The following is a 23,388-nucleotide window of genomic DNA, read 5'->3' on the forward strand; positions in this document are numbered from 1 at the left end:
TAATACCTATCCTTCTCAAGCTGTTCCAAAAAATAGAAAGGGAAGGAAAACTTCCAGACTCATTCTATGAAGCCAGCATTACTTTGATTCCCAAACCAGACAGAGACCCAGCAAAAAAAAAAAAGAGAATTACAGGCGAATATCCCTGATGAATATGGATACAAAAATTCTCAATAAGATACTAGCAAATCGAATTCAACAGCATATAAAAAGAATTATTCACCATGATCAAGTGGGATTCATTCCTGGGCTGCAGGGCTGGTTCAACATTCACAAATCAATCAACGTGATACATCACATTAATAAAAGAAAAGTTAAGAACCATATGATCCTGTCAATTGATGCAGAAAAAGCATTTGACAAAATTCAGCATTCTTTCTTAATAAAAACCCTCGAGAAAGTCGGGATAGAAGGAACATAGTTAAACATCATAAAAGTCATTTATGAAAAGCCTACAGCTAATATCATCCTCAATGGGGAAAAACTGAGAGTTTTCCCCCTGAGATCAGGAACACAACAGGGATGTCCACTCTCACTGCTGTTGTGTAACATAGTGTTGGAAGTTCTAGCATCAGCAATCAGACAACAAAAGGAAATCAAGGGCATCAAAATTGGCAAAAATGAAGTCAAATTTTCACTTTTTGCAGACCAAAAGTCTGCTACAACGGATGCATGAATTCAGCAAAGTCGGAGGATACAAAATTAATGTACAGAAATCAGTTGCATTCTTATACACTAATAATTAAGCAACAGAAAGACAAATAAAGAAACTGATCCCATTTACAATTGCATCAAGAATCATAAAATACCTAGGAATAAACCTAACCAAAGATGTAAAAGATCTTTATGCTGAAAACTATAGAAAGCTTATGAAGGATATTGAAGAAGACATAAAGAAATGGAAAAACATTCCGTGCTCATGGATTGGAAGAATAAATATTGTTAAAATGTCAGTACTACCCAAAGCTATCTACACATTCAATGCAATCCCAATCAAAATTGCACCAGTATTCTTCTCGAAGCTAGAACAAGCAATCCTAAAATTTATAAGGAACCACAAAAGACCCCGAATAGCCAAAGTAATTTTGAAGAAGACCAAAGCAGGAGGCATCACAATCCCAGACTTTAGCCTCTACTACAAAGCTGTAATCATCAAGATAGCATGGTATTGGCACAAACACAGACACATAGACCAATGAATAGAATAGAAACCCCAGAACTAGACCCACAAAAGTATGGCCAGCTAATCTGTGACAAAGCAAAAAAGAATATCCAATGGAAAAAAGACAGTCTCTTTAACAAATGGTGCTGGGAGAACTGGACAGCAACATGCAGAAGAATGAAACTAGACCACTTTCTTACACCGTTCACAAAAGTAAACTCAAAATTGATAAAGGACCTGAATGTGAGACAGGAAACCATCAAAACTCTAGAGGAGAAAGCAGGAAAAAACCTCTTTGACCTCAGCAGCAGCAATTTCTTACTTGACACATCTCCAAAGGCAAGGGAATTAAAAGCAAAAATGAACTATTGGGACCTCATGAAGATAAAAAGCTTCTGCACTGCAAAGGAAACAATCAAAACTAAAAGGCAACCGACGGAATGGGAAAAGATATTTGCAAATGACATATCGGACAAAGGGCTAGTATCCAAAATGTATAAAGAATCACCAAACTCCACACCCAAAAAACAAATAATCCAGTGAAGAAATGGGCAGAAAACATCAATAGACACTTCACTAAAGAAGACATCCAGATGGCCAACAGGCACATGAAAAGATGCTCAACGTCGCTCCTCATCAGGGAAATAAAAATCAAAACCACACTCAGATATCACCTCACGCCAGAGTAGCTAAAATGAACAAATCAGGAGACTATTGGTGCTGGCGAGGATGTGGAGAAACGGGAACCCTCTTGCACTGTTGGTGGGAATGCAAACTGGTGCAGCTGCTCTGGAAAACAGTGTGGAGGTTCCTCAAAAAATTAAAAATAGATCTACCCAAAGACCCAGCAATAGCACTGCTAGGAATTTACCCAAGGGATACAGGAGGGCTGATGCATAGGGGCACTTGTACCCCAATGTTTATAGCAGCACTTTCAACAATAGCCAAATTATGGAAAGAGTCTAAATGTCCATCAACTGATGAATGGATAAAGAAATTGTGGTTTATATACACAATGGAATACTACGTGGCAATGAGAAAGAATGAAATATGGCCTTTTGTAGCAACGTGGATGGAAATGGAGAGTGTGATGCTAAGTGAACTAAGTCATACAGAGAAAGACAGATACCATATGTTCTCACTCTTATGTGGATCCTGAGAAACTTAACAGAAACCCATGGGGGAGGGGAAGGAAAGAAAAAAAGTTAAAGAGGGAGGGAGCCAAATCACAAGAGACTCTTAAAAACTGAGAATAAACTGAGGTTTTATGGGGGGTGAGAGGGAGGGGAAAGTGGGTGATGGGCATTGAGGAGGGCACCTGTTGGGATGAGCACTGGGTGTTGTATAGAAACCAATTTGACAAAAAATTTCATAAAGTAAATAAATAAATAAATAAACATACAGATTCCTTTAAAAAACGTTTCATAAATATCTCCACAAGGTTATGAAGCAAGAGATGAGATTATTCAAAAGAAGTCAAGGAAATTTGGCAAGTAGCACTTAATCCTCATTATTCTTCTGACTAGTGTAGTATCTGAAAGAGTTTCTTAGTTGGAAAATTATGCTCAAAATTATGCTCTTGACTCAACAATAGCACCAAATGATGATCCATCTTAATTTTTAAGATCACATCTTCTGAGAAAGATCAAATAATACTTTATTAAAATTTATTTGCTAATTTATATTAACATATTAGCATGTTTAACATTTGTTTTTTATAACAGCTTTATTGAGGTACAAGTCATATAACATGCAATTAACTCATCTAACTGGCTCAGTGTTTTTTAGTATATTCACAGAGTTGTGCAACCATCACCACAATTAATTTTGCAACACTTTCATCACCCCCAAAAGAAATCTTGTACACATTAGCAGTCATTCCCCATCACCCACCCTTTTTCCCCTAGCCCCACCAGCCTTTGGAAACTACTACTAACCTACTTTTTGTCTGCATGAATTGCCTATTCTGAACTTTTCATATAAATGGAATTATACAATATATGACCTCTTGTGACTGGCTTTTTCCATTTAGAATGTTTTCAAGGTCCATCCAAATTGTAGAATACATCAGTACTTCTTTCTTATTGCTGAATAATATCCCACTGTTTAGATACACTACATTTTGTTTATCCATTCATCAGTTGATGGACATTTTTTGGCTATTATGAATTATGGTGCTATAAATATTTGTATATACATTTTTATATAGATATAGGTTTTCATTGCTCTGGGGTATATACCTAGGAGTGGAATTGCTGGATCATATAGTAACTCTGTTTCAAAATGGTTGTGCCATTTTACATCCCCACCAGCAGTTTATGAGGGTTCCAATTTTTCCACATCCTTGTTTTTACTCACCATCTGCCTTTTTCATAGCAAAATTTGTTTTCATAAATGATATTGATATTTTATAACACATTTAGATATTAAAATGTTGAAATATATTAAATATTGCTCACTGATATTTTGCTTTATGAATTCTAAACTCTTCAAAAAAAAACCCAAACACTGATATTAATACATATTTCAGTATTAAACAAAGTTAAAATCCCAAGCTATCATTTTTGCACTCATTATTTCAATAAATAATTACATTTTCTTATAAAACTGCACATGAGGGGTGCTTGGGTAGCTCAGTCGGTTAAGTGTCCCCCTCTTGATTCTGGCTCAGGTCATGATCTCATGGTCATGAGATCAAGCCTCAAGTCTGTACAGCACGGAGGCTACCTGGGATTTTCTCTTTCCCTCTCCCTCTGTCCCTCCCCAGCTAACACGTGTGTGTGCGCACACGCTCTCTTTTTCTCTCTGTCAAAAAAACAAACAAAACAAAACAAAACAAAACTTCACATGATACATTATCGTTAAAGCTTAGAATTAGGTAAAACTTTTTCTCTACTTGTATATTCCTTCTACAAAAAAATGAGAGCTGTATAATTCAGTCCTTTGTGCTGATTGCTAGAAAGCCTAAAAGCTCAAGCTTTTCTTAGTTGGGAATTCTTACAAGAAATTAACTTTTTTTTTTCTGTTATCTTATGATCATTGTTTTTATACCTCTATATTTAGTAAAATCTAACATAATCTTTTTAGAAATAGGGCAAATAAACAAATAAATATGTAGTAAGTATCCTTGATCTGCACAGCAATTTATTCCCAGTTCCATAAATGATGAAAATGAGACAATGAAAAGTGACTTACTCAAGGTCAGAAGCTTAGAAGTGGCAAAGCTGATATTAGAACTTAGATCTTAGAGAGCCCCCATATCAGTTCTTGATGCTACGCCATCTCTCTGTTTAAGACCTTTTCTGTCATTGGAAGTATCCCAAAGTAGCTCCTGCAGAAATAATACTTAAACATGACAGTGTCCCCGTAATAAGGTATTCAACTACCCATCCTAGTAATTGACATAAATTTAAATGTTCTTAAATCCAATCCCCACAATGGCTTGCTTTGTATGATAGAAATAAATTTATTTTTCAGTGACAATTCTGATTACAAATATCATTAATATTTAAATCACCAATTTGCTGCTAATGCTAAGAAAGATTGTATGACTTAAAAATCTAATATTTGCTTAACAATATGGGTCACTATACCTGATATCTGTTGTTAGCTTAAGAATAGGAGAAATAGGGGTGCCTGGGTGGCTCAATTGGTTAAGCGTCCAACGTTGGCTCAGGTCATGATCTCGTGGTCCATGAGTTCGGGCCCAGCGTCAGGCTCTGTGCAGAGAGCTGACAGCCTGGAGCCTGTTTCAGATTCTATGTCTCCCTCTCTCTCTGCCCCTCCCTGGCTCATTCTCTGTCTCTTTCTGTCTCTGAAAAATGAATAAACCTTAAAAAAAAAAAAAGGAATGGGAGAAATATTTCCAAACAGTTTCCATTTGGAATAATTTACAGAAAGTTACTGAATGTTTTTCTGTATTACTTTTTAAAGTCACATAAAAGAATTATTTGTCTATCTGAAATTTATGCATTGTTCCTTAAAGAAAGTGAATATCTATACAATTTATTATAGAAATGCATTTAGTATTCATTACTGTTGATACTAAATAGAAGTTAGGTTTTAGTTCCAGATATAAGGTGGGAACACCATTTGCTGGAAAATATACTTAGTTAACTGTGAGTTATTTCTGGAAATATAAAGTCTAATAATTTTACTTATTAAGTTGGGCAAATAAATCATAGGTATGTTCCAGACCTAGGTAACAAGTATAAAACAACCTAAACATAAACAGAAAATTTCAATAAATTATATAAATGCCTTAAATAAACCCTTCTCCTATCCTCTCTATCTCCACTTTTAGACTTGAAGATTGCGAATGCTTGCAATATTTGGTCTACAGAATTAGGCCATCACTGTGAATTAAGAAACATCATAAAATGATTTAAATTACTATGTGCTAAATAGTAGGAGCTTGTAGTTAAGTAAGTATTGGTTTTCTAGCAAAGTACAAACCTTAGAAGTTATATCATTTGCCTCCATCATTTTACTGATATGGGAAATAAAGATGGGATGAAGGAAACTGCCCAAGATCTAAGTTCATGGCAGGGTGGGAATTATAACCAAGCCGATGGCTGATTGAAGGTTATGTCCATAACACCACATTAGTTCAAATCAAAGTTTAAAATCCATCTGATTTGTAGCTTTGTTTAAACCATAAGTTTTTATGTTTTGTGTTTTTTTATTTTAGAGAGAGAGAGAGACAGCACAAGCAGGGGAGAGGGGCAGAGGGAGAAAGAGAGAATCCCAAGCAGGCTCCACGATCGACATGGAGCCTAACAAGGGCTTGATCCTACTATTCTAGGATTATGACCTGAGTTGAAATCAAGAGTTGGACACCCAACTAAGCCACCCAGGTGCCCTAAGCCATAAGTTTAGTACTTATTTTTCTTATAATTTATTGTCAGCTAACATACAGTATATGCAGTGTAGTCTTGGCTTCAGGAGTAGATTCCCGTGATTCATCACTTACAAACAATACCCAGTGCTCATCCCAACAAGTGCCCTCCTCAATGCCTATCAACCATTTTCCCCACCCCCCAACCCCCAACCCCCACCCCCAACAATGTTTGTTCTCTGTATTTAAGAGTCTCTTATGGTTTGGCTCTCTCTCTGTTTATAACTCATTTTTCTTTCTCTTCCCCTATGGTTTTCTAAGTTTCTCAAATTCTACATATGAATGAAAACATATGATATGTGTCTTTTTCTGACTGACTTATTTCACTTAGCATAATACCCTCCAGTTCCACCCACGTTGTTGCAAATGGTAATATTTCATTCTTTTTCATCACTGAGTAGTATCTAGATCTAGATCTAGATACTATGCACCACATCTTCTTTATCCATTCATCAATTGATGGACATTTGGGTCTTCCCATAATTTGGCTATTGTTGATGGTGCTGCTATAAACATTGGAGTACATGTGCCCCTACAAATCAGCACTCCTATATCCTTTGGATAAATTTCTAGGAGTGCTACTGCTGGGTCATAGGGTAATTCTGTTTCTAATTTTTTGAGGAAACTCCACACTGTTTTCCAGAGCAGCTACACCAGTTTGCATTCCCACTACCAGTGCAAGAGGGTTCCCTTTCCTCCATATCCTCACCAACATCTGTTGCTAAACCATAAGTTTAAAAGATCTGAATATGATATAGCTTATAAGAACTAAATGTTTTGATGAGCTCACATTTTTAACTAACAACCAACTAGAAACCAATTACTACCAGCACAGATCATGGATATATTATTAAAGGCAAGTGTAATAATACCAACTTTCAGGATATTTTTAAAATCAAAAGCAACACTATTAGGTATTTTAGATCACTTAGATCACTTAAGAAAATTAATTCAATACAGACAAAGGAAAAAACTTTTGTAAGAGGAGCTAAAGAGAAGTTTGATAGCTCTTTCTTGTCTATTTCATTCCCTGAAAAATGTGTTGAACATTAACTTCATAAGTTGAATATTATGGACGAGAAAAAGGAGGAAATAGAATTCCAGTTCTAGAATTATGGATCGAGTTTTGGAAGATGGTTTGATCTTGTAATCTTTATTCCTGGTCCTCTCTTGGCATTCATTGTCTTCTGATTAACTGGATTATATCTTACCCTGAAACAAAAGAAGTATTAATCATGATTTTTCAGTCACCACTGTGTACAACAGAAACATTATATGCTTATGGTACCATCTTAAACAGCCATATGTTATACCACATTATCTCATTACAGACAGGCAACCATCTCAAGGGCAGATAATCCAAAGGCCAGGAAGGAGCCCATGAGGTGGCCTAATGTAGAAAGCTCTGTTCAAAGAGGGATGAGATGGACCATTCTGATATTACCTCTGGAAATATGAATTAAAGCTAAGAAAATATAGACAGTGACCATGAAGTTGAGCAAGGAGAGTAAGGAAATAAGTAAGCCAAAGATATGTTACCAAAAATTATAATAAAATTGAAACTAAGACCAAGGTCTGTGATATTAAAAAGATACAGAGAGTGAAGATGGCAGTTGGTAATGAAAAGAAAAGTGAAAGAGAGACGGAACTAGTTGATTACATAAAAATAATAACAGCAACATTTTTACAGCACACAATTTATGCCAGGGACTATTCTTTTTTTTTTTATGTTTATTTTTTGAGAGAGAGGGAAACAGAGCATGAGAAGGGGAGGAGCAGAGAGAGAGGGAGACACAGAATCCAAAGCAGGCTCCAGGCTCTGAGCGGTCGGCACAGAGCCCGATGTGGGGCTTGAACTCATGAACTGCGAGATCATGACCTGAGCCGAAGTTGGATGCTTAACTGACTGAGCCACCCAGGCACCCCTGCCAGGGACTATTCTAAAATCTATTCTAGTCTATGAATTGATTCATAGATTCAAAGATTGATTCTTATCAACCTCAATGAAAATGCCTATGATGTAGGTACTATTATTACCCGTTAGATAAATGAGAAAAATGAGGTTATATAGTTAGTAAGTGGATCTGGAATTTGAATCCAGATAGCTGAGTTCAAAGTCTGTGCCTTTAATTACTATTTTGTATGGCAGACCACTAATGTGAAGATCTATGAAGTTCTGCTCAGTTTTTTAAAGCTACCTTGAATTCTAGCTTTAATATCTTGGGCCCAGTTATATTAGAAATCCTTTTCTTGAATTTCCATGGGACTATCTTTCCTTTATTGACTTACATATCTTTATAAAGCCAACTTTCCCATACTCTTATTTGGGAGTAGAGTCAGCTTCAATTCCCTCCAAGATGCTTTTCAAAAATCTTTTACTCAGGGAGTGATGCTGGGGAAAATGATAGAATAAGGATTTTGGAAAATTCTTTTCTCCATAAAATCAATGAAAAAATTGGCAAAAATGGTCAGAAGCAACTTTTTCAGAGCTCTGGAAATTAATCAAGGATTTGTAGCAATTCTGGAGAATTTATTAAACACACTACACACACACACACACACACACACACACACACACAACTGAAATTCAGCAAGAACACAACTTTGTAGCATTTTAACTCACCTTAGCCTTTTCCCCCAGCTCTCTGGTATCCCTGTGAAAAAACTGAAAAACTGATCCTAAAATTCATATGGAAATTAAAGGGACTCCAAACAACCAAAACAATCTTGAAAAAGAAGAATAAAGTTGGAGTACTCACACTAACTTATTCCAAAATTACTGAAAAGTTAGTCATGAAGACAGCATGGCACTAGCATTAGGATAGACTTATAGACCAATGGAATAGAAGAACTGAGAGCCTAGAAATAAACCCTTATGTTTATGCTTAATTTTTTTTATTTTTTATTTTTCCTTTTAAGTAGACTTCATCCCCCATGTGGAGCCAAATGCAGGGCTTGAACTCATGATGCTGAGATCAAGACCTGAGCTGAGATGAAGAGTTGGATGCTTAACCAACTGAGACACCCAAGTGCCCCCCTTTTTTCCATATGGTTGGTTTTTTATGTTTTTAAAATTTTTTAGATGTTTATTTATTTTTGACAGAGAGAGACAGAACATGAATGGGGGAGGGGCAGAGAGAGAGGGAGACACAGAATCCCAAGCAGGCTCTAGGCTCTTAGCTGTCAGCACAGAGCCCAACATGGGGCTCGAACCCATGGACCACGAGATCATGACCTGAGCCAAAGTTGGACGCTCAACCGACTGAGCCACCAGGTGCCTCAATATGGTTGATTTTTTAAAAGGGTGCAAAGACAATCAATTGGGGAGGAATATTCTTTGTAACAAATGGCACTAGGACAACTGGATAGACACATGCAAAAGACTGAATGAAACTGGACCCCAGTCTCACATCATATACAAAAATTAACTCAAAAAAGACTCAAAAATGGAACTAAAACTATTAAACCTAGAAGAAAACATATCTATAAATCTTTGTGTTGTTGAATTAGGCTTAGATATGATACCTAAAGCACAAGTAACCAAGAAAAACAAATCCTAGGAAGGCAGATCAATTGTACTTTATCCAAATCAAAACTTTTATGCTTCAAAAGACATCATTAAGAAAGAAAAAAAAGTGGGGCGCCTGGGTGGCTCAGTCGGTTAAGCGTCCAACTTCAGCTCAGGTCACAATCTCACGGTCCGTGAGTTCGAGCCCCGCGTCGGGCTCTGGGCTGATGGCTCAGAGCCTGGAGCCTGCTTCTGATTCTGTGTCTCCCTCTCTCTCTGCCCCTCCCCCATTCATGCTCTGTCTCTCTCTGTCTCAAAAATAAATAAACGTTAAAAAAAAATTAAAAAAAAAAGAAAGAAAGAAAAAAAGTGACAAAAAATGGGAGAACATATTTGCACATCATGTATCAGATAAGGTCTGGTAACCAGAATATATAAAGGACTCTTATAACACAACAACAAGACAACAAGTCAATTTAAAAATGGGCAAAAGACTTGAATAAACATTTCTACAAAGAAGATATATGAATGGCAAGCAAGTACACAAAAAGATGCTCAACATCAATAGTCCTTAGGAAGTACAAATCAAAACTACAATGAGATACTACTTCACATCTACTAGGAGAGGGGGAAAAAAGGACAATAACAAATGTTGATAAAGATGTGGAGAAACTGGAACACTCATACATTACTAGTGGGAATATAAAATGGTGCAGCCACTCTGGAAAATAGTTGGGCAGTTCCCCAAAAAGATAAACAGTTATCAATTGACCCAACAATTCCATTTCAGGGCATCTACCCAACAGAATTAAAAACTTATATGCAGCATGAATGTTCATAGCACCATTATTCAAAATAGTCAAAAGATATAAACAACCCAAATGTCCATCAATTGATTAATGGATAAACAAAATGTGATAGATCCAAACACTGGAATATTATTCAGACACAAAAAAGAATAAAATACTGATATATGCTCCTACATAGATGAACCTTGAAAAATTATGCTAAATGACAAAGGCATACCAGGCTGCATATTGTTTGCTTCCATTTATATGAAATAACAAGAATAAACAAATCTATAGTGGCAGAAAGTAGATTAGTGATTGGCAGGGGCTAGGGGGAGAGAGGAATAGAAAGTGAATGCTAATGGGTAAAAGGGTTTTGGGGGGAGATGAAAATGTTCTAGTGGTGATGATTTTGCAACTTTGTGAATATTCCAACAAGCAATGAGTTTCATTGTATGTAAATTATATCTCAATATAAATATTTTTTAAATGTACTTTGGGAATAAACCATTTCCTATGCTAAAATGTTTCCTTAATTAAATAGCAATGTTTTAGAATAATTTCATCTTCTGGTGTAATATGGAATTAACCACAAGCATTCAGTTATATCATATTCAATTCAAAGCTCATTATACATTCTACATTGTTTACTATACTTAATGCTTTTATAGTGTGCTGAGAATATTTCAAATAGCTTCCTTAATATCAATGATCTCTATAGGATCCAACTGACATGATGAAACTAATCATCAAGCTGAGATACTTAACTCTAAAAATATGTTTAATTTCCTAGATATCTTTTAGAACAAGTGTTTTTCAAACTGCAATTGATATAGGTCAAAGGGGACTGAGGGGTGCAAGGGGGTCAGTTGGTTAAGCATCTGACTCTTGATCTCAGCTCAGGTCTTGATCTCAGGGCTGTGAATTCAAGCTCCACATTGGGCTCCACGCTGGGCCCCCCAAAAATAGTGGGTTTATTTAGTGAATTATAACAGCAATATAAAAAAATAAAACAAAATAGAAAATACCAGGGTGCATCACATATAATAAGACTATGTACTGTTTCATAATGTTTTTTCAGTTATATATAAATATATATGTGGGTATAGTGGGTTACAATATGCTAACAGTCATGGCAAATAAAATTTGGAAACCACTTTCCATTCCTGTGTATTGTGGCTTTTATATGCTTAGACCCTTGCAAGATTATGCTTTGTCATTTACAGTTTCAAATTATTGTCATATGTTTTATTCTCTTCCCACAAACAAATTCTTTGTTACTTTGCTAATTCTTTATATTCAAAAAACACTATACATTGTAGAATAATAATAACAGCTGGTATTATGGAACTAGGGATTTTTCAATAATCTCTAATTTTCATATTAACCATTCATATTAACCATTCAAACCATTCATATTAACCATTCAATTAACCATTCATTGAAACCATGGTTTCAAACCATGAAACCATTCAATGGTTTCATATTAACCATTCAATATTAACCATTCAATGGTTTCATATTAACCATTCAATAATTAACCATTATTTTGACTTGAGGGATTCCATAGTCATTCTAGTAGATGATTTTTCTCTTGCCTTTTTTCCTTTATTTTATTTAAGTTTAAAATTTTTTAAATTTTTTTAAATAATCTCTACACTTAACATGGGGCTCAAACTCATAACCCTGAGATCAAGAGTTGCATGCTCTACCGACTGAGCCAGCCAGGTGCCCCTTGATTTTTCTCCATTAATATAATATAGTTAAAAATGATTAAAAAGAATACATATTCTTTTTTTTAAAATGGCTGCCCCAATTCTACCCTACAGAAACAAGTGGAAACATGAAAAGCAATTAGACACAAGTACCCAGTTAATAATTACCTTGACTTCCTACACACGTCTAGTTCCAAGTGAAGTTATAAAGGTTTAGTTTTTTTCTGTGCTTATTTAAAATCTTTATTGTTCTTTTCTTAGTAGAACCAATGGAACTTTATAAAACTAGCTCTATATCTTGAATACCCATTATAAGCTGGGTACTTTAGGTTGTGTAAAAGTACACATATTCTTATAGAAAATGCCAGAAGGTATAAGTCATTCATAATCCCACCTTACTATTTTGTATTATAATTTTTACTTACTACTATAAATAAATGTTTTCCTATGTCAGTTATATAATTTACTAGAATGTAATATTTTGTAACTTCATAATATCCTCATAGTTTATTAAATTATTCATTCCCTTAATGTTGGATATTTTGGTTGTGTTTTCTCTATTCTAGCTGCTTTTCTTATCAAAAGGAGGTTCCTTGAATAATCTATCTCTTAGGGAGTCCTAGAATCATTTTCCGTCAGGTCCTGTGATTCCAGGGCACTAAAGGATTGCTTTGTTATTTTCTTCCTCTAGAGCTTTTCATCACTCTAGAACACTTCTAAACAGAAAAAAAAAAATGAGGCTGTTCACACTAAAGAAAAATTAATTTTATAGTTGTTTACTTTTAGGAAACACTGCTTGTGTTACCAGCTTTTGAACTCCTTGCTTGCAGGAAAATGATTTTTTATAGTTAATACATGCCATGAGTCATAATAATAAGGTTACCTATTAACTTGTCTAGAAGTTTTCAGCAACTTCCAAACTTCATCCTAAAGAGATGATTTCTATTTATCTTAAAGATAATATCTCTTATTTATCCTTTTCTTCTTTTTTTAATATTTTATTTTTAAGTAATCTCTACACCTGATGTGGGGCTTGAACTTAAATCCCCAAGATGAGGAGTTTCATGCTCCACTGACTGAACCAGCCAGGTGCCCTGTATCTTTTTTTCAAATCAGTCTATACAAGGATCTCTGGAATACATCTTTCAATAGCAGTATAGATATCTCGTTCATTTCTGGGCATGGTTCCACAAAGTAGGAGTATATGTGGTGGCTAATATTCACTTATCCCTCTTCGATAGACTTAAAAAAATATATAGTATATCACAGGGACACCTCGGTGGCTCAGTCAGTTAAGCATCTGGCTCTTGATTTCAGCTCAGGTCATGATCTCCTGGTTTGTGGGATCCAGCCCCGCATGGGGCTGTAAGCACCATAGGCTGTAAGCACAGAGCCTACTGGGAATTCTCTCTCCTCCTCTCTGCCCCTCCCCCACGTGCATGCTCTCTCTCTCCCTTTCTTCCTCTCAAAATAAATAAATATTTTTTAAAAAACAGCATACCACAGTGAAATGGGTATTTCCTAATGCTCTGATTTATTCTGAACATTAGGAAAACTCCATAAGTCGATATTTAATATTAGCATATGTAGGAATATCAACCAAAGCAAACATTAAAAGCCACTAAAACTTGATTTTTAAAATACTGCTTTAAGTATAATACATATACAGAGTGCATAAAACATCGTTGTAAGTGCTATGAATTATAATAAAGTGCATACTCATGTAACCACTACCCAGGTCAACAAACAGAACGCTGCCATCACATTGGAATACCTTGTGCTCCTCCCAATTATCATCCTCCTTCTCCTTTCCATTAGTAAACACTATCCTGTCTTCTGACACCACAGTTTAATTTTGCCTGTCTTTGAACATGATATAAATAGAATCATACGTGTTCTTTTATTTCTGGCCTCTTTTCCCCAACACTGTGATGATTATCCATGATGTTGTGTGAGCTGTAGTTTGTTTTTATTGTTGTTATTATTCATATATATAATATATTCATGTTATTATTAATAAATATATGAATATTTGTTTTTATATGAGTAACATAGATGTACAAATTTGTATCTCTTAAAAAATTTTATCGATTCTATTATTTTAAAAAAAATGTTTATTTATTTTGAGGGAGGGAGAGAGGGTGTGTGCATGAACTACAGAGAGGTAGAAGGGGAGGGAGAGAGAGAATCCCAAGCAGGTTCTGTGCTGTCAGCGCAGAGCCCAATGCAGGGCTCAATCTCACAAAACATGAGATCATGACATGAGCTAAAATCAGAAGCCTGATGCTTAACCAATTGAGCCACCTAGGCGCCCCCATTCTGCTACTGATAGATATTTGAGTTGTTTTCAGCTTATGGCTGTTATGAATAAAGCTTCTATGTAACATTCTTGGACAGGTTTTTTTGGTGTAAATGTATGTACCATTTGGTTAGGTATGTAACTAAGAATGCAATTGTTGGGTCATAGAGTAGTTACATAATCATCTAAATGTAGAAAGTAATACTAAACACTATTCCAAAGTGGTTGCATAAATTTACACATCCTCCATACCTTTGACAACACTTGGAATTATCAATCTTAAAATTTGTGGTGGCCTCCCCAAAAATTTTTTCTGACAGAGAGAGAAAGCAAGAGCAAGCTAGGGAGAAGGGCAGAGGGAGAGGGAGAGGAAGAAACCCAAGAAGTCTGCACAGCCAGCACAGAACCCAATGTGGGACTTGATCCCACGACGCTGGGATAATGACCTGAGCCGAAATCAAGAGTCGGTAGTTCAATTGACTGAGCTACCAGGCACCCCTGGTCATCTCATGATTTTAATTTACATTTGGCTGAATAAGTAATGGTGTTGAGTACATTTTCACATGTCCATTGGCCATTTGGATATCCTCTTCTGTGGGGTGCTTAACATTAAAACTTGGTTTTCTTTATTTTTCTAAAACTTGATTTTAAGACTAAAATCAAAAAGTATACTAAATTCCAGAGTTAAGGCAGTAATTAAGTACAATTTTTTAAAGTTTATTTATTTATTTTAATAATAAATGAGCAAGAGAGCAAGAGTATGCATGAGTGGGGGAGGGGCAGAGAGGGAGAGAGGGAGAGAATCCCAAGCAAGCTCTATGCTATCTGAGCGGGGCCTGATGCGGAGCTCAATCTCAGGAACCCTGAGATCATGACCTGAATGGAGATCAAGCGTTGGATGCTTAAACAACTGAACCACCCAGGCGCCCCAATAATATTTTAAAGTAGTGCCAATTATATATATACCTAATTTGGAAGGTTATAGGTATATAGAAATGTTTCTATTATTTGAGTTATTTGCGTTATTAATACTTCTAGAAAATGAAGAGTTGTTTGTCTATTTGTGTAATCATTTATTCACTCATGCATTCATTAAAAAAATTAGTAAACACCTACTCATGCCAGGCACTATATTCAACATTAGGTTCTATCAAAGATGGAAGTGATACATCTGAGCTCAAGCAGTGCGGTGCCAGAGGGCCCAAACAAGCTTACTGAGCAGGTATCTCAGACCACGTCATCCACCTCTGATGCACCAGCACCTCTAGCTCAATTCAGACCGATGTCATGGAGGCCCCGCAGACACTGACTGTCAGGGTGATACAGCAGGGGGCCAGGAGGAAGGAGTTTGGTATCTAGGTCATTCGCTCAAGGCTCCTTTAATACTGCCTTGCTCAATTTGACAGTAAGTGGATGAGTACCGCTTACACATGGCAAACAGGACTCAGATTCTCAGGGTAGGTCACCCCATTAGAAGGAAAGAAAGCCCATGCTTCGTCCACTGATGAGTCAGCTTGATACAAGGGACTGCAGCTGCACTGCACTCCTATTCTCTCTGCCTAAACCTATTTCCTTCCCTTGCCCTCGAGGAACTCATTTTAAGAAGGCTCACTAGTAAACTTCTTGCATGCTGATTTCAGAGTCTCCCTGAGAGATCCAATCTACAACAGTATTCAGTGGAAAATCAAACTGCTCTAACAGAGTATAGTCTAGTGTTATATATGTATATGTGTGATGATTAGGGTAAGTTTTATCTGTATTTTCAAAATATTTCTCCCTTCATTATTTAAGTAGATTTGAATAAAAGAGGTGATATCTTTCTAAAAGAAATTTGAAATGGAAGACATATGTAAAAATAAAAAAAGAAATATTCAGGGTGACTGTACCAGGCCTGAAAAAGCTTTCCTTACAAAGGCCTGTTTGCAAGGTTGGCCCTTGGTTGGTGTCTGGGAACTTAGTGGTAAAAAGTTCCATACACGGATATAACTTTCCTTAAGTGAAAAAGAACGGCTCATTGTACTTAAGCTGTACAAACAATATGGTTTATGTGAACATCTGTTTTCCTTCTGGAAGTCTGGAATTTGGTACGTGTTGAGCACAGGGCACATATGTGACCAGTGGGCGCCCCCCAACCGCCGCCCCAGGCACTGTATCCGATGAGTTTCTCTGGAAGATAAAACTTCATGCATTGTTGCACATGGTATAAACCTACTGCTGGAGGAATTAAGTGTGTTCTATGTGACTCCACTGGAGGACTTTTAGAAACTTGTACCTAGTTGCCTCCAAACTTGATCCCATACACCTTTTTCCTTTGATGATTTTTCTTTGTATCCTTTGGCTGAAATCCATCCTAGCCGTGTGCACAAATACATGCTGAGTCCCGTGAGTTGTTCTAGCAAATCACTGAACAGGGGGGTGGTCTTGGGGCCCCCTAGCACAGAGGTATAATAGTGTCCAGAGGGAAGTTCTTTCCCAGAATTTAATGTTTTAACTCTATTATATTTCTACTGATAAAAATATACAGGATAATGATTTATAATTTAAAATATTAATGACCATGGGGTGCATGGATGGCTGAGTTGGCTAAGCGTTCAACTCTTGGTTTTGATTCAGGTCATGATGTCACAATTCATGGGTCTGAGCACCACACTGGTCTCTACAGCTGGCAGCAGGGAGCCTGCTTGGTATTCTCTCTCTCTCCCTCTCTCTCTGCTCCTTCTCCCACTTGTGCTGCTCTGTCTCTATCAGAATAAACTAAACTAAACTAAACTAAAATATGACTACTGAAGGAAGAATACACTTTTACCCATCTAACCAAATATTGGACAAACTGTATCCCTTGAATCTCTACGAAAAAAAAAATTGCTAAGTATATTGCATATACCTTGAGTGCCTGTATTTGAAAAGAATTCTGATTTATAGCTAATTTACATCTTGGTTTACTTTTTTATATCATTAACTTATATATAAGTATATTCTCCTAAATAGAATAAGGTAGAATTGCCTGACTAATTCTTCTGGATTTAGTAGAGAACAGGAAAAATCATGTGTAGACATAACTTCCTAAACGCATAAAACATTCCTCTGTTCTTTATTCATCCTCAATTGTCTTTGTTTACATAGGAAAACACAGTTTAAACTGCACTGTCATCTACACTAATTTCAGTATCCATCTTTGGTCAGTAAAAAAGTTAAGGCTGATAATTTAATTGTATTTATATTGTTGTTAATGGTGTCGATTTAGGCTCTTCTTGGGTATGGCATTGTTCTAGCTTAGGAAACGAGAACTTACCATGTTGGAGGACAAAACATATTCTTGGGATCTACAAAAATGTATATAAATAGTGAATAGAGAGCACAAACTTCTTTAAGTTCTTCTACCATCTGTTTGTTATTTTATATTGTTGCTATAAAATCTAGAAGTTCAACTTCCAAATATAATGGACACCTGTTTTGTCAGTACCATCCACAGGCAAATATAATTAATTGGAAAGGAAGGATACAGTTAGACTTACATTTTCACTGAATTCTCTTTCATTCTAGGCAGTTGATCCATCTGTTGCCTTTTAGAAACTTGGTATGAGTCAGAGACCTGAAATACAAACATTTGAGCATTTGTCCTCTTATTTCATGACTGATTTTGAGCTAAGAGAAATAGTCCATTCTCAATTAACTCTTTTATAACCAGGCCCTTAGGTGGCATGCATAAGAGAAGCTAAATTCTGGCCTTCTCCAGGATTATAAGGTTTCTAAATATTATGGAGACCCCTCTATCTCAACCCCACATTCCATGTGGTTTTTATAACAAATACAGAGGAAATTGTTTAAATCATATCATCTATGGGTATAAAGATCATTAAAAGTTTTTGTAATAGACACTGAATATAAATAATACATGCACTCTGTCATTAAGGAAGATATGACCATAGAAGCTGTATGTGTCCTGAAATGGAAAGACAAGATCATATTTTTATTTTTGTCTGTTTTGAGATACTTCCATGGCACAAGAGTGGAGACTTCTTTGTGCATGGTGGAACAATCAAGGCTGATGACCTTAGAGATAGATAGCAATTCAGGACATGAGTAAATGAGGTCATTCAGTAAGAACACACAGAGAAGAGAGCTGATCATATAAACTAGAGAAAGCATCTTTTAAGGGATAGGAGAATTACCAAAGGCCATTATTTATTTATTTATTTATTTATTTTTTTTTTTTTTCAAAGGCCATTATTTAAACAATAGGAAAACCCAGGACAAAATACTGTCATTAAAGTCAAGAGATGAGGGATATTCAAAAAAGTGAGCGTGGTTAGCAATATGAAATGCCTCAGAGATGTCTACTACCAGGAGGATTGAAAAGGTGTCATTATGTTTGGGAATTAAAAAGTAAACTGTGGCACAGCCAGTGGTGGGAGTCAGAGGGAGTTGAAAGAGGTCGAGGAGTAAAAGCAAAACAGTGAGTATATCCACCTTTGCACAAAGTTTAACTGAGAAAAGGAAAGCTAAGTAGTAGGGGGTTTTTTGTTTGTTTGTTTGTTTTTAATTTTTTTTAACGTTTATTTATTTTTGAGACAGAGAGAGACAGAGCATGAACGGGGGAGGGTCAGAGAGAGGGAGACACAGAATCTGAAACAGGCTCCAGGCTCTGAGCTGTCAGCACAGAGCCCGATGCGGGGCTTGAACTCACGGACCGCGAGATCATGACCTGAGCCGAAGTCGGCCGCTTAACCGACTAAGCCACCCAGGTTCCCCTTTGTTTGTTTTTTAACATTTATTTATTTTTGAGAGAGAAAGAGAGAGAGAGAGAGAGAGAGAGAGAGAGAGAGACAGCAAGCTTGAGTGGGGGAGGAGCAGAGAGAGAGAGAGGGAGACACAGAATCCAAAGCAGGCTCTGGGCTCTGAGTTGTCAACACAGAGTCCAATGTGGGGCTCAAACTTACGAATCATGAGAACATGAGCTGAGCCAAAGTCGGAGGCTTCACTGCCTGAGCCACCCAGGTGCCCCTAGTAGTAGTTTTATTAAGGTAGGGTAAAATAAAAGTTTGTTTTTGTTTTATTTTGGTAGAAGACAAGAGCATTTTTATGAAGATGTGAGACCATTTGCTAAGAGGGGCAATTTTGGGCATATTGGACCAGAAGACAGAATTCATTCATTTATTCACTCAGCAGATATTATTGAGTATCCACTATGGGCAACCTCAAATTTAGCACTAGGGCACAAAGATAAATCATGGTTCTTACAATCTATTGGAGAAAACAGCACAATAAATAGATTGTACAATCCGCTGCCTCGACAGAGGTTTGCACAGGTGCTTTGTAAGCATAAAGCAGATGCTAATTTGGGCTATAGGGGGCCTGGACGAGTAGCCAATCAAGAACTGGAAAGGACATTCCAGGCAGAAGGAGCAGCAAGGGCCTACAACTATAAGGCAACATGACAGATGTAGGGACCACATATATGGCTGGTCTGGCTGCAGTACAGGATGTGAGCAGGAACATGGATGGAAAGGCAGGCACTGTGTGTTGGAAAGGACCTTGTAGACCACTCTAACAAGCTTTGCTGAGATCCTCTGGACAATGCAGAGTCACTGAAGGTTTTAAATGGGGAACAACATCGTATCTGTATTTCGCAAGGATTTCTCAGGCAGCAGAGGAGGAAAAAAATGGCAAGATTTTAACAGCTATGCTATTGAGATTATATTTCAAGTCTAGATTTAAATCTGGGGAACTCTATTTTCAATTGAACAATAACAAAATAGAGTTGTTTGAAAAGACAACAGAACAGTTGGATAGGTTGGAACCCATGTCGGAGGGAATTGCTAGTGTAACTTTTGTTGTAATTTAATATTTTAGCGTAGGGGAAAAAACTATGGAAACACTTAAGGGTTGTTTTCAAATACTTGAGAAGCTGTTACACAGGAGAAGTATAGAATTATTCTATATTCTTCAGAGGATGCAACTAAAACCAATAGATTTTAAGGAAGGAGAATAAGGAGCATCACATGATGCTTTAACAATTCTAATAATTACAATTGCTTGACAATGAAACAGAATGGACTCAGGTTCCATATCTTGAAACCAAAGTATTATATTCAACAATGTCTCAGATCCACTGCTAAAATTCTATGTTTATGGGAATAGAACTTAAGTTTATTATGTGTTACAAGCAGATCTAGTCAGTCTTTCTGCCTGGCTTTTAAGTAGTGAATGTACTTATATATTCTTAAAAATCAACTATACACATAGTGTGTAAATTGGAAAAATCGTGAGATATGGAAACTCCGTTTCATTCAAAACAGTGAAGACAGCAGAAGTATACACAACAGACTCAGCCAATAGCTCTAGTTATCCACCTAAGAATAATTATTTATGTATTCAGCATGGAAAGAACTGCAGATCATCCACTGACCTTTCCAGTCACTGGAGTATCCACATGGTCAGAACCATCTTTGACTATAAAGATTAACAATTTACTCTAGAGTGAAAATCCTTATTAACATTTATACTGGAGAACAGGATTAACAGCTTCCTGGGAAGCTGTTAAAATAGGCTTTGATTGTATGTTCAGTGATCCTGCATAATCAGAGTAGAACCTATTCCACCTAAATGAATTTTTCAGATAAACAAAGGTAAAAGGAGGAAGCTGAGGCAGGAAGAAAATCTAATGCCCCTCTCACAGAGAGGGAGGCTCGGGAGATCAGGAAAGAAAAACAGGAAAATAATACTCACCACTTATTAGAATTCAGAATGTATTATGGGCCAGGCATTTTACTCAGCACTTTACATATATTACATCTCTAAACACTCACAAATCCCCTGCAAGACACTACTATTATTTCCCCTTCTAGCAAGAAGGAAAGAAATTACGGCCCCAAAGCTCAAATGACAATCAAGTACAAAGCTGGGTCTTAAATCCAAATTTACAATGACTCCAAAATCTGTGGTTCTTTCATCAAATCACAATCTCATAAAGCAGGTAGCGTTTACGCTAGAACTTCAGGGGAGCGGAGTTGACATGTATGAAAAGCAGCATATTCTAGGGGGACTCATGGTCTGATGAAAGGCAGGAGTAAGCAGTGCTGCCAACTAAGTATCCAGTACCATCAAGTATAAACTCACTGTTTTATGGGTAGTAGGCTACAAGGAGTGATCCTATTTTGTCTCAATTTCCTAATTTAATCTTAGTACTAGAAATCTAAGCCTCCGTTTACCCGCTACTGCCCTGACTTTCATTCCCAGATTGTTCTATACATCCCCTTCTCAGCTCCAATCCCTAGTCTTTTTTAAAAAAATTTTTTTTACATTTATTTATTTCTGAGAGACAGAGCATGAGTGGGGGAGGGGCAGAAAGAGAGGGAGACACAGAATCAGAAGCAGGCTCCAGGCTCTGAGCTGTCAGCACCGAGCCCTATGCGGGGCTCGAACTCACAAACTGCGAGATCATGACCTGAGCCGAAGTTAGACGCTTAACCGACTGAGCTACCCAGGTGCCACTCCAATCCCCAGTCTTAATTCCATCCTCTCAATCCTTTCATTGACCCTCTGGAAACACCAGATTAGTGACTAGCAGACTATCTTTACGGCAAACCTAGACCTCAAGGTCCTCTACTTCCTTACCTCACCTAGTTATCTCCTGAAGACTCCAATCCTCTTTTTGGCTCTTTGTCCCTTGACTATCACTGTTGAAACTCTGCAGAGCTATATTCTAGACTCTCTTTTCTTTTCACCCTGTGTGTATTCTCCCTGATACATTTCATTCATTCACTTGGCTTCATTTACTATCTATATGCCAATAATTTCCATGTTTATATCTCCAATTTTTATCTTTTCTTCCCTGAGATTCATATGTCCAACTGCTCTTTGGATGCTTCCATTTAGATAATGCACAATGAAAACTAAACTCATATCATGATCTTAAAACATCCATCAGAATAAAGTTGCTAAGGTTTAAATATTTAAATGTTAAATAGGTAACCAACTACTAAAAAAAAGATGTGATAAATGTTATGAAACATTGAGATGAAAACAGTCTTTTAAACTATGACATGTGAAGCCATAAATAAAAGATAGCTCTGACAACATCAAAACAAAAACTCTGTAATACTAACATCATAAATAAAACTGAAAGGCAAATGAAAAACTATGGAAAATATATGCAACATCATTTTTAATTTACTGATCACTTTCCTGTCCTGTCATTTGTAGTTGCATACTTTCCAATTCTGTACTAAGTTGCTAGCCCTTTCTAGTGATAGCAGTGCTATATCTATCTTAGATCTCACTGTGCATAATTATGACATAAAATACCATGAATTTCATTATAGGACAGGGATAACTGCTTATTTGGTTGAGTTTTAGAAATTACAGGTCAAACTTAAAAGATAACGAAAGAAGCAAATATGAAAAAATTCCCTTAATTTGGGAAACTTTTATCTCCTTTTATACCTTTTTATAAAAGCTATAAATTTGCTTTTTCACTTTATATATTTAGAAACTTGGTACATTTTCTCCTATAATCCCAACATGTTTAACAAATCAAACCAATCAAAAACCTAGAAAAGTGAAAAATGTAATTTATAGTGAGAGGAAACTCTTAAAATTTGGAAGTAAGAAAACAAAAGTTACCTGAGACATTTCAGCTAGGTAGGTATGACACTCATTGTTGGTCTTGTGGTAAGCCTACAAGAAACATACAAAAATAAAGAACCCAACATCAGAGAAGATTTGCAATACTAGCAAGACTAAGTCAAGTTTATGTCTCTATGTTTTTTTAAAATAGTGTAGGAAATAGTTTTGTAAGTATTTTGTGATAATAATATAGTAGGTTTGTAGATAGCATACTAAAAATCATGGCAGTTACAAAGAAATTTCTAGTATAGAATAAAAACAAACCTTTGATTCTTGTTCCAGTCTCAGTGCATAGTCTTTCACTTGATTTTTAAGCCTCCTTTTCTCTTTTTCTAGCTGTTTAAGTAATATATTTAAGGATTCCTGAAAGTATAAATAGTAAATCTTTACA

At 36.3% G+C, this 23,388-nt stretch overlaps 1 protein-coding gene and 1 long non-coding RNA gene across 4 annotated transcripts in view; both read right to left on the reverse strand.

Moving 5' to 3' along the window:
- Nucleotides 1-4,279: 4,279 nt before the first annotated feature.
- On the reverse strand, nt 4,280-4,844 carry LOC122230944. Its single transcript, XR_006207977.1, has 2 exons — nt 4,756-4,844; nt 4,280-4,493 (listed from the first exon to the last, which is right to left on the reverse strand). It is a non-coding gene; the product is annotated as an uncharacterized LOC122230944 (long non-coding RNA).
- A 2,088-nt stretch (nt 4,845-6,932) lies between these two features.
- The window catches only part of CCDC169 (coiled-coil domain containing 169), a 46,651-nt gene continuing 30,195 nt past the window's right edge, over nt 6,933-23,388 (reverse strand). Inside the window, exons 5-9 of one of the 3 annotated variants that reach the window (XM_042957235.1) lie at nt 23,262-23,360; nt 22,995-23,048; nt 17,885-17,961; nt 8,683-8,724; nt 6,933-7,271 (exon numbers count right to left, since the gene is read on the reverse strand). In XM_042957235.1, coding sequence (XP_042813169.1) covers nt 7,172-7,271; nt 8,683-8,724; nt 17,885-17,961; nt 22,995-23,048; nt 23,262-23,360 — 372 coding nt within the window. In that variant the 3' untranslated portion in view covers nt 6,933-7,171. The remainder of the gene's footprint in view (nt 7,272-8,682; nt 8,725-17,884; nt 17,962-22,994; nt 23,049-23,261; nt 23,361-23,388) is intronic. The other 2 variants (XM_015544546.2, XM_007097660.3) reach the window with 2 other exon arrangements.

The sequence above is a fragment of the Panthera tigris genome, chromosome A1 (genome assembly GCF_018350195.1).
Source record: "Panthera tigris isolate Pti1 chromosome A1, P.tigris_Pti1_mat1.1, whole genome shotgun sequence".
NCBI lineage: Eukaryota > Metazoa > Chordata > Mammalia > Carnivora > Felidae > Panthera > Panthera tigris.